The 12,167-nt window shown below is 46.5% G+C and overlaps 1 protein-coding gene across 1 annotated transcript; it reads right to left on the reverse strand.

Moving 5' to 3' along the window:
• Positions 1-1,804: 1,804 nt before the first annotated feature.
• Positions 1,805-12,068, reverse strand: LOC106861571 (mitotic-spindle organizing protein 2B-like). The gene is made up of 3 exons (XM_014890029.2): positions 11,888-12,068; positions 11,649-11,797; positions 1,805-2,079 (listed from the first exon to the last, which is right to left on the reverse strand). Exons 1-3 carry the CDS (start codon positions 12,031-12,033, stop codon positions 1,919-1,921), a joined length of 456 nt encoding a protein of 151 aa, XP_014745515.1. The 5' UTR covers positions 12,034-12,068; the 3' UTR covers positions 1,805-1,918.
• Between the last annotated feature and the right edge of the window lie 99 nt (positions 12,069-12,167).

Consider the following 12,167-nt stretch of genomic DNA (forward strand, 5'->3'; position numbering starts at 1 on the left):
ACAGATATTAATTGGTTTGATTTTCTTATCTGCTTTAACTGCTTTATAAAAGAAATCTAATAAAATTATCTGAGGATTTTATAAGCCTTCTTGGCAATGCTACAGTCAATATTGCCCATTTAAACAGTGAATAATTGTCAGAAACCAGATCTGCATAGAATGTGCATCAGTCAGTGTCCTGCCCATGTACCTGATTAAGCACCCTAAGAGTGACAAATGTCCATGTCCCCTGCTTTCAGCCCCCAGTGAGGCTCAGTGTGTAATGCCAGGAGGCACAGTCTATAATCCCAGACTGGTAGACGGGCATTAGATGCCACACAGGCCATCATATCCTTATCCCTCTATTTTCCCACATTTATGGCTCCCCAAAACCACCCTGATCCATCCTTTTCCCCACCTTTAGCTCCTCCCCTGAACATCCCGTAAGTCACAATACAAAAATGCTCTTCCCTTGTATCCCATAGCGTGACCTTTGCCCCTAGTGAGGGACCATTGCCTCTAGAGATGTGACCTGTAGAGACCATTCACTCTCTGGATGGGAGCCACTTCTGAGCCCAACAAGGGCCTTGGAAGCAGCCGGGGACAGGGAAGCCCTAGCACAGTGGAGGTTCCCAGGGCTACTCCACCTCCTCTTGCTTGTCTTCATTCCAGGAGATGAGCTTTTAACCACATAACCTAAGGCTGTCTCATGGGGTACGAAGGTTCCCTGCAGCCCTGGCTGACCCTAACACCCCTAAAAAACATCCCATATCCTGTCCTGTCCTTTCCAGTGTCCCTGGCAACCTCAGGGGACCTACAGCCCCCTGGACATTGAACTGAAATGCAACAGAGGACACCTAAGGTGGTGCACCCCAGTCAAGCCCCTACTCACTGCAGCCCCCAGCAACATCTCCAGCTCTGCAGAGCCTGGAGGGAACAAGGCTGAGGTTATGAGAGGAGTTGAACATGGGGTGGGCGGTGACAGGGGCCAGGGACGTGGCTCGAAGGGATGTCAGGGTTGTAGCTGGAGCTCAGGCATGGGATGCAGCTCAGGTGGGACCACTCCTGAGCACTGATATTCTAGACTATCAACCTTCTTCCTTGGGTGCCACTTCCTTGTAGAGCTTGATCCCAAGAGACATTATCAAGCAGATCCCCACAGAGGCCAAAGTCCACTCTCCCGATGCCCAGCATTGTGACCATAACTTGTGCCTGGCTACCTCCCTTCAGGCCTCTGAACTCCACCACCTCAGTTTTACTGAGGGGAGCAGCTGCACCTCATTATTTGATAAGAGTAGGAGAAACCCAGATCTTGCAAATCTCATTTTAGCACCCGCTGAAGCAGGCCTGTGAGAGGCAGATCTTGAGTTTAGGAATCACCATCTAACTCACATGGAATGGAGGCACTTTCTCCTAATTAGGGACATAGAATTCATCAATAGCCATTAGAAGGCACCCTCCTGCCTGAAGACCCTCTGGAACTATGCATGCTAACACTTGAGCTCCAAGTGTTTTTTAGGTACTTGTATGTGTCTTGTTCTAAGTGATGGAGTTGTTCCCTTCCTTATCTGGCACAATCTCCTCATTTGACCTGGCTCCTGAGGCAAAGGGGGCTGTAACGCTTTGTAAATGAATAATCACATCAGCACCACTGGGAGGACTGAAAATGGGATTATGTCTTGGGAGAGATGAATGTGGTCTCAGATATAGGTGCTAGAATGCCATGAACAGGCACATGGGGAAGCAGGGCAAGCCAAATGCAGGAACATTTCCTAGCAGTCTGCATGGCCAAAGGAAGTTTTGGAAATGAAAACCAACAGCTCTGTTTCCAGTGTTACAAATCATGGTTTTAGGTTAATACATATAACACAAGCAGCTTTAACAAGCACAATTTATATACATTGTCAAGCATGAAAATACATCTGTTCTAAGGCCTTATTTAGGTACTGTTGCCTCCCCCGCTGTTCTTCCCAGAGGTTCCTGCCTTCTGCATACGGCTTGCACTTGGCTGTCGGGGCATCCTCTGGGCAGATCCTTCCCGGTTGCTTCTTTCGGCCAGTATCTGTGACCCACTGACAGCAGAGCTGGTTTTATTTCTCCCTGAATAAACAAATTCATCCATTAATTTTCACATCCCAACCCAACCATCACCACACAGCAGCTAGTCACAAGCTTTCCCTCAGGAACCATGCAGGAGGCAAAATTCCATTAGATCTCACAATCATCTTCAGCATCCAGTGCAGAAAGCAACTTGGTGAATTCAGCCCAACAGGTATCAGTGCCACGAAACCCAAAGAAGTTACAGTAGAAGCATTTTTAATTTTCATGAGGTTTAATCTACAAAGTAACCAGCCAGTTTGTTCCAGTCATTCCACACAGGAACAGCAGCATAGCAAACAGCACTACTGCAACACCAAGAGCTTCCAACACCTCAAGCTGGGATAACTGAAAGGATGTGCCAGTGTCCACTGGTGTCTGAGACTGTTACCACATCATCAGATCACACACACTTCTCTCCATATAACTTCTGTCACTCAATGAGCAGATTTGAATTCCCTGTCATTTTCTGGGGTTTTCAGGAACTCAGACTTCTACACAAGACTTCTACATGTTCTTACTGAGTTCAGGAGGTGAGAGTTCCCCTCCTGGAAGCACAACTGACGGGCTCTAAGAGGCAGAGTGGGAGCAGGGAGCAGCAGTAGGTACAAAGGCAAAAGCTGAAGGAGGCAAGGGGCAACAAGATCCTGTCAGAGGAGAGAGTGACAGACTCACTGCTGCTGAAACAAATGTCAGGAGGGGATAAGGGACACTGACTTTTCCTGCCACTCCCTCAAGTGAGAAGTAGGATTCACTTTAGAAAAGAGAATAAAAGGAACATGAAGTACAGCTTTTACTAAAGATGGCAACCTCCATGAAGCATCATAAAAATGAATAACAGCAACAAGAAAACAAAACAGGAATACAGTAGGCTGTAGTTATACGCATGCAATTAAAATGAAGAGTGACATTTTGGCAACCATTAACAGTGCAATTTGCACGATATCATCAGCTGCTCTGCACTCTAGAGTCTCCACGGACATGGTTTGGAAATCATTATCTTGGATCATCTGTGGTATGGACAGTGCACAGTTCCTTACCAGACCATCCCTTCTCCTTGGAGTAGCTGTCTGGGAACAGGACTCACATCAATACTACCAGTTAACACCTTGATGCACCAGAAAGACAATCTGAGAACTTCCAAGTAGGAGCAGGTGGCCATTATTAATATGTAAAATTTGTGTGGTACAAAAATCCATTCACTTATCCCAGCCAAGCCAAGTGCTCTTGAAAAACTCTTGTCTTGTCAAGCATGGGCAGTGATGTGCCAGCAGTCACCATCCCATGTCAGCCAACCAGCCTTGCCAGCTGTGTTGTAGCTCGGGCACTTTAAGCAGCTTCCTAAAGCAAGTGCTGTTCATGAAAACAAACACACTGCACAAAAGTTATATGTGATCTCACAGTATTTGAGAGAAAAAGTGGCAGGAATAAAAGCATTTTTCACCATGATGCTTTTAGCAATCCTGGACATGTCCCCAGGTGAATGTCCTCCCCCTTCTCTCATGCATGTCTGCTGAGAGGGCAGGTCCTCAACCCAAGTACAACTCCTGCTATATGCACACACACACAGGTACCCTTAAGCACTACAGGCCCTCAGTGTTCTGACCCAGCTGAAACAACCCGGGGAGAATGAGTCATCTGACTGAAGAGAAGCTGCACTCAAAGCATGTGCCCTCCATCCCCCTAGCCTTGAAATCACAGTAAAACAAAGCAGTTAAACTGCATAAATACCCAGACTATTTTTGGAAGCAGCCTGTGCAGACCCATGTACCAGACAAGGACAGCTTCTGAAGTGTGCAGGGACAGGCATGGTTTATACTTCCCTAAGTTACACTATCAGAGATAACAGATTCAATTACCACAAAGCACAAAAGCAGCTCAACGACCATAAATTCTTTGTAATTCAAGTACTACAGATGAAAAAATTTATTTCACTGATATTTTCCTTGGAGACTATTATGGTTTGACACTGACCAAATGCCATTCACTCACCCTCCCACATTACGATTGGGCAGAGGAGAGAACAAAGGGTTCATGAGTTGAGTTAGGACCGGAAGAAAACACTTCAAGGGCAAAACATGCTCATCTTAGAGACACAAAGTGAGTTTATTACTAAGAACATCTTTTTTTCTCCCCCAACCCCTCCCTCCTTCCCACAGACAGCACAGGGAGATTGGGGATGGGGGTTTTGGTCAGTTCATAATCCAAAGTCTTCTTCTGTTTGGCTCAGGGAGAGGTCGTTCCCCTGTGAGACTGATAAGAGATTCTTACCTTGAATGTGTCTGGCTGCCACAGAATAACTGCACCCCAAATAGCTATGGAAGCAAGAGACAAGTCAAGAGAGAGACTAATCAAATACCTGCCCCCGCAAAGATGCAGGAGCTGTTTATCTCCTCGAGAGCCAGGCACAGTTTGGGAAGAATGGTATGTGCACACAAGCAGTCTTAAGTACCAGAGAGAGAAAGGAGCACTGCCTTATGTCAAGCAGGAGGCAAGAGAAGATCAATCAGCTTTAGGAAAGAACAGAACCCCAACCCCAAATATGCTTTCAGAAGTAAAAATCTAAAGCTCTTCTCTTTCAGTTTCCTCTCTACTCAACCTCCTGCTTTCCTCAAGGGATCCTTTCCTGCCTCTTAGCAGTAATAAGAACTACAGATTTTTCTCTCATTGGTAAATAAATAAATAAATACATAAATGTCTGTTGGTACATTCACTTGTAGCACCATCAGGCTTACCAGAGCTGCAACACTCTCAAGATATCTCCTGCAGTGTATATTGACATCAACCCCACAAACTGTCCTCTTCTGCAACACAATTCTCAGATCTTCAAAGCTGCTGCCACATCTTCAACAGTTAATACATAACCTGGGCTCTTTGCAGAGCCAAAACATCACTCAAGAGTCCAAACCATTCACCTCTCCTGCTCTTTTGATAAATGGCTCCCTTCAAGACTGCTCAGCAGAGCCACAGGAGCTTCTCTCCCACCACTGATCAACATGAAACACACCAGCCTTTTTCCTACAAATTCTCACATGTCCCTGGTTTCTCCTCATTTTGCTAGTTTTCACCACCACACTTGGGATATCTCTTTTTCTCTCTTTCTCTTGCACATAAGATTACAGAAAGAGAAGACAGGGAAGAAGTCCCTCACTTTTCTCTGATAGCTCTATTGAGTCTGATTTTTTGAATGTTTCTTTGGTAGGGCAGAGGGAAAGAATGAATTGTTACTCAGAGTTATCATTCAAACTCATATTTCATTACTGTGCAACAAAACCACACGACAAATCTGGCATTTACACTATTCCTCTAAATCCCTTTCCTTTCTGTCAGGTCTTGCCTTGCAGAGCATGAACAAGAGAAAAAAAAAAGCTTAAAAGCTTGATAATCAGCCTGAAAAGACATATTGAAAAAATTATCTCAATGCAGCATTTAGCTCGATGTCCCACAGAGAGGAAGCTCAGAGCCTCAGGTAACCTTTCAAACCTCCTGTGGGAAAAGTGTGACAGGAGAGAGACCTCCTGTTCTTTTGGGTTGTGAGCATTCCAGCCTAGACTTTTTGCAATTTATTCCCGGAATAAGGAAGAACAAAAAAAGCTGTTTGTCTACTGTTTCTGCTGAAGTAGAAAAGACTGCTTCACTACCCATCCCCTGTATTTTGAGAGAATCAAAATTTATTATTACCTCCTGGGAGAGAAAATGGACAGGAACTTTTAACCAAGGCAATTTCAGCCATCCAAGAAAGCACAGTACAGCTGAGAAATATTTTGTCAGTTCTAAAATAACTGGCATAATGAAAATTTCTGTACCAGAAGATAATGGAGGTCTATAAATTGAAGCTAGTTGGTCGCCTATAATACAGAAAAAATATTCATTTTGGAATGTGAACCTGGGAGGAAGGGAGAGGAAGAGCAACATCTTTGCATCAGGAATGTTTTGTGCACAGAACTTGTCCCATGTATTGTCACAGTATAGGCTGGCCTGTACTGGGCAGTTAATCTGACTACTGATCGGATAAGTAGTCTGGCTGAAAAAGCCAGCCCCCAAAGAACAGAGACAGGACAGGATTAGAGACAGACAAGGATTTAATCCAATGAGTTCCAGCCCTGGCTGCAGAGAGCTATTGGTCAGAGGGCTGGGCAGCCTGACCTGGGAGCCAATCACAGACGCTTGCCCGGGAACATTGAAATGGGTATAAAAACCGAGGTCAGAACTGAATAAAGGCTTTTTGTCACATAGATCACAGAGTGTGGAGTCTTCTGTCTCGGATCCCACGCCGCCCGAACTCAACAATGTATTTACTGTGTCCATTATTTCACAAAACATAAATCAAAGCCTCTAATTCAAAAGGCTTAAACTCTAATGTGTATGGTAGGAAAAGCTGGAGGGAGTGAGAGTTGCAGGATAAGATCCAGAAGGCAACCTAACTGCTCCTCAGCGACTGTAGGAAATCCACTAATTGGAGTGGTATTGATGGAGTGCTGGAAAAAACCTGAGTATGAGCAATTAAGTAAGAAAACCATGATCAGGACTCTATTAGTCCTTTAATTAGCCCTATATAAGTCACCAATAGGTCATTCTACAGATCTTTTTCTCAGAGAAGACATGCAGACCACGAAGTGTCTGGGAATATTTTCAGGTGCAAGGCACACATTGCTGCCACTCAGATCCCATGCAGATATTTAATTTACAATTAAAGCATAATAGCCAGTATAGCCTGCAGAAAAATTCACTGTATGATGTATAAACCCCAGATTAAATAAGATAAATCCTTTGCATCTCCAAGGGAATTCCCTCTGCCATATCAGAGCTTTACACAAGAATTCTCCTTGTCAGCATTATCCTTACCTCCTTATACAGAAGTCTACACAACAAATCCCACATCAAGTTGAACCCTGAGATAACTCAAGACTGAGTGAAAGAGTAATGCAAAGCAGCTGGCACAGCCAGCCCGCAGCACCCAAGAGTGCTGACAGTCACCACTCCAAAAGGCTGGTCACAGCTAAAGACAGACTGCACAAAAGGAAAGAAACAAGTGAGAAAAAAGGATAGATAAAAAGGGAAGGATTAAAAAAATGCAAAGATTGCAAGAAGAATACATAAGCACAAAGTTGGTAACAAGCTGTGTAATACACGGAGGAGTGTTTGCAAAACAATTGAACAGCAACACTTAAAATTCTGAGGCCTTGACTGTATCTAGGTATTTACATAGGAAGAAAGTAGTTAAAAATGCAGTGGCAGAAAAGGACCTGTGATTGTCCACAGCATATTTTTCTACAGACCATAAAAACTCTCTGTGTGAACATTTGACAGAGCCCATGGCTGGTGATGGGCTCAGTGTTTTTTCCAACAGGCACTGGAGTTTGTGAGAGTTTCCCTGGGCAGGAGAGCAGCCCAGATTCTGACCGCAACTATGCACAACTGCTTTCTTCCTGTGTGAATTAGTTCCTTGCAGCCCTAAAATCCACCACACCAAGTGATAGGCTCACAAAGGAGACAGGTTTTGAAAAGCAAGCTCATGTTAACAACACATTCAGAACAGGAATTAGCTGGGGCAAAGCTCTGGTAAGTAATTTTATGGGAAGATACTCTTTCTGGGGAAGCAGGAAATGTGAAAAAAGAGTTTAGAGTGCAAAGAGTGAGAGAAGCATCAAAGACTATTCAATAGCCCAAAAAAAAGAGCAGGGTGTTGACATATGCGTGTGTATAGAGAGGTAGAAAACTGCAGGGGAACCAGCAGGGACTTGAGGGCTGGCTGATGGAAACAGAAAGCACAGAAATAGTATGTGAGAAAATGGGATACTTAATTATACATATGTCTAGTCTAGGCCAAACTCAACACCACTGTCCTTAACAGAACCTTCTCCCTCAGACACACAGAAAGGATATCTGGGAAATTCTATTTCAAAGCAGCACTTTCCTTCCCAAATGAAATACTGAGGCACCATTTTGAACGTAACTCGAATTAAGCTGCATCTAGCTAAATATGCCAGATGGATGCTCCAATACCATACACAGCAATTTGCAGGCAGCTGTCATAGATTCAGTTACCAGCCAACACAGAACACCACGGCTGTGTTCTGTGGGAAAATAGAGAGCTACTAATTTCAGACTCCCTGATGCTTCATCAGCACAAAAGCTGAAATAACTACAAGGCATCCCCCCCACCAATAGTGCTGATCAGAACTGCTGCATCAGCCTTATTTTAGCTGTTTTTAAAAGCCTCCCTGCACCATGAGGCACTGGGAAGCCTAAGCCAGAATTTCATTACTGATACAACTGGAACAGTGCAGGCTTGGGTGATCTTCGGTGAGACTAGGTGATTCCTTCAGCCACTTGTCTGCCTTCTGACAGGGGATGAAGTGCAGGGACTGAGCTGAAAGGCATGAAGCAGCTTGAGAAGCTTGCGCAGGACAATCGCTGTTCTTGTTACAAGCCCAGAACTTGGACTGTAACCACACAAACAAGTCCCAGCAATGCAGAAGAGGCATCTCCCCTAGCCAAATGCCTGGTCCTGCATGGAAGCTGCACTGTCCTTTTCTTAAATGGAAGCAGCATCTTCCAACAAGAGATTGCAGAGCCAACAGCAGGTAGTACTAAGGATCCCCTTCTTTAAAGGAGCTCCTAAAGGGAAAGGAGGCAAGGCAAGGCAAACCAAACACTCCTGCAGAACAGATCCAGCCCCGAGGCCAGCCCCAGACACCCTATTAACACTTACCCAACTCCTGAAGGATGGACTTGGACTGTGCCCAGAATGAGAAAGCTCAGAGAAAGAGAAGTGGTTCTTTTTCAAGCTGAAGGATGGTAAGTTTAGATCAGGTACTGGGAAGAAATTCTTCCCTGTAAGGGTTGTGACGCCCTGGAACAGACTGCCCAGAGAAGCTGTGGCTGCCCAGTTCCTCGAAGTGTCCAAAGCCGGGTTGGATGGGGCTTGGAGCAACCTGGGATAGTGGAAGGTGTCCCTGACCATGGCAAGGAGTGGAATGAGATGAGTTTTAAGGTCCCTTCCAACCCAAACCATTTTCTGATTCTGTAATCCTTACAAGGAGGACTGGACAAAATACATCCTTCATATTAACAGGATCATACCAACATTTCTTATACTCACAGAAATGAAAACACAGGACTAAAGTTGTGATAAGCCCCTGCTAAGCTTAAATTCTGCCTAAAGCATTTTCTGAGCATTAACTTTTCAATGATAATTTCATTCACAAAGGAATTAGCTGATGTCAGTGGGTGCTGTGTGACAGCAAAGTCACCTGGGCTGCCAGAAACTAAAAAGAGAAGCTTTCATTCAAAATGAGTTAAGGCTCTAATTTAACACAAGCTTATAGAAAACAAAAAACGTTACACAGCTGGGAAGATCAAGCCTTCAAGTGCTTGTCCATCAGAATTTGGACAGGGATGAATGTGAAGAGAAAGAGGAGGCCCAAATGCCTCTTTGTCACCATTACCAAGCAACAGCTTGCAAAGAGGGTAAATCCAAGGTCAGCATTTAATGTCTGACCATATCTACAGCAAAACTGTGGCTTGATGGGCACGATCTTCCTGTTTCAGCAATTCCAGGGCATTAACTTGCACTGAGGACATATTTTAACCTTGAGACATAAGGCAGCAATTGGCCAAACTGGCCACTGAAAGCCAAACTAATACCAGATATATTTACCGCAAGCAACACCATCTTTCCCTGAACTTCACTACATTTCACCTTTGGATCCAAGGGCTTGTCCCAGAGCACTCCAGGATATCAACATATAAATTTTAAAGGGATAATACAAAGAGAAAACCCTGGCTGGACACACTAGGACTAAAATCTGACTCAGATCAGGAGATGCTCTACTAAAGATGCAGAATGAGCACCAAATTAACCTCTCAAGACAACTACTAACTCCTGCAATCTCAGCCTCTCTGTGGTGCCTGCAGCAGGGTGGTAGAAGGCAACAGCTAAGGGCATACCAACTCTACCTTAGGGCTTCTGGCTTTTCCTCTTGAGAAATGTAATGCTGATAAAAAAAAACAAGTGGCAATTGGCCTGTCTCAAACCTGAGTGAGCCCACTACTAGCTAAAATTAGCTCACAGCAGTAGCCCAGTGCTAGAAAGTACCACTCAAAAAGCATACACAAGAGAACAAAAGCTGCTCCACATTACAGACAGACTGGAATAAAAACCTCAGCATTCAACATTCCTTCATAGTTTGAGCTTCCAGCCTGTAACAGCTGGAGCACCAACAGAGAAGAGAGAGCGAAATTTAACATAATCTTTTGTTCAAAATCTCTGCTCTTTTGGGATGTTTCCTCTTAATGTGGTACCAGAACAGCTCACTGCTTCACACTTGAAAAAATCCAAGTGCTGCACCTCTCCCATTTTGTTTAAGAAAATGTAGTCAGACAGGTGTTTTCCCTTGCCCCATGCATATTTCAGAGTCATTTCTCAGTCACATGTGAGGCGGTTCTCTTCACCACAATCACTTTCTCTACAGGAAATCCTTAACCAAGATTATCTCCTGAGAAAGGGAAACCTGTTCATGGTGAGTCCAAGGAGTCCTGGACACTTTACCCATACACTCCATCAGTTCCCCTCAGCTGCTCAAAGACACGATTCTCCTTGAGCTCTGCCACTAAGAAGGTGCCAGGTCCCCTTTCTGACACACTTTTGAGCACAAGAGAAATGAACTTTTCCACTGTGAACCCAAGCTTAGTGACAGCAGACTTACTTTAGTTACTTATTTTTAAACCTTTTGGAAGTAATCCACAGCACTGGCAAACCAATAGTCACTTCAGGGAGTATATAAAATTTTTATTAGAACTGGTTAGGAATAGAATTATATATATATATATATATATATATGTATGGCACAAGTTCAGGTTGTTACTCTCCGTGGACATTAGAGTAATAAGGAGAGATAAATGCATTCAAAAGCAGTAAGTATTTTAGCTGACAGTCTCCCACAGCCTTCTACTTCATCTTCCCACACAAGTACCATCTCTAGAGGATGGAAACCGCTGGATGACTGTTAGAAGCCACCAAGCACATAGGGACAGAATAAAGGAAGCAACACAGCTCTCCTCCTTTTCCAGAGACTCCTCATGGCCCGGAAACTAACTTTTTTAAAGTTATATACAGACAAAGCAGTACTGAATAATATTGTAGGGTTTTTTTTTTTTCTGTTAAGGGCTTGGCGAGCAGAGCCAGGAGGCTACAAAAGGCAGCACAAGTACTGCAGGCAACCTCCCCCCCGCTCCCTCGCTACCTAAAAGCGATGAACATTAGGCCAAACGGGGCGCAGGTAGCGGTCGGGTCGGGCCGGGCCGGGCCGGGTCGGGTCGGGTCGGGTCGGGTCGGGCCGGGGCTCACACCGAGCGGGCCCCCCGGGCTCGGCCGAGCGACCCGCGGGCCCCTTCCCGCGGCGGCCTGGACGCGGGGCAGCGCCAGGCGCGCTCCGGGCCGCGGCAGCCGCAGTGCGGAACTAGGGGGCGGCGGGTTCCGGCCATCCTCGGGGGGCTCCGCACGGGAACACAGCGGGGAAAGGCCCGGCACCGGCACCGCCCCCGCCCCGCCCCCGCTCAGCGCATACCTCGGGTGTCGGCGGAGATCGGCATCGGCGCCGGCGCGGCGGGGCCGCTCTCAGGTCCAGGTGGGAGCCGCTGCCCGGCGCACATCGACTTCAGCACCTGGAACACGGCAAGCGGCGCCACGTTCATGCGCAGCAGGTCCAGCAGCACCCTGGGGGTAGACAGCCGGCACCGGGAGCACCCGTCAGAGGGGCCTCCGGCGTCACCAGCGGCTCCCGCGGGGGCCGCCCCCGCCGCTCACCGGAACACCTCCGGGTCCAGCCCGCTGCCCGCCGCCTGTGCCAGTTCGAACAGCTCCGCCTCCTCCGAGCTCAGCAGCTGCTTCCGCCGCAGCCGCGCCTCCGCCATCGGCACCATTGCCGCCATTCCCGTCGCCCCCTCCGACATGGCTGCGCGGCCACGCCCCCAGCCGGGCCAGGCCTCCCCACACCAGACCACGCCCCCGCACAGTTCGGCCCTGCTGCTCCCGGCGCGGCCGGCAGGCGGCAGCCGCGCTCCAGCCGCGCCCCCCTGCTTGGTGC

This window comes from Sturnus vulgaris, chromosome 13 (assembly GCF_052056855.1).
Source record: "Sturnus vulgaris isolate bStuVul1 chromosome 13, bStuVul1.hap1, whole genome shotgun sequence".
Lineage (NCBI taxonomy): Eukaryota > Metazoa > Chordata > Aves > Passeriformes > Sturnidae > Sturnus > Sturnus vulgaris.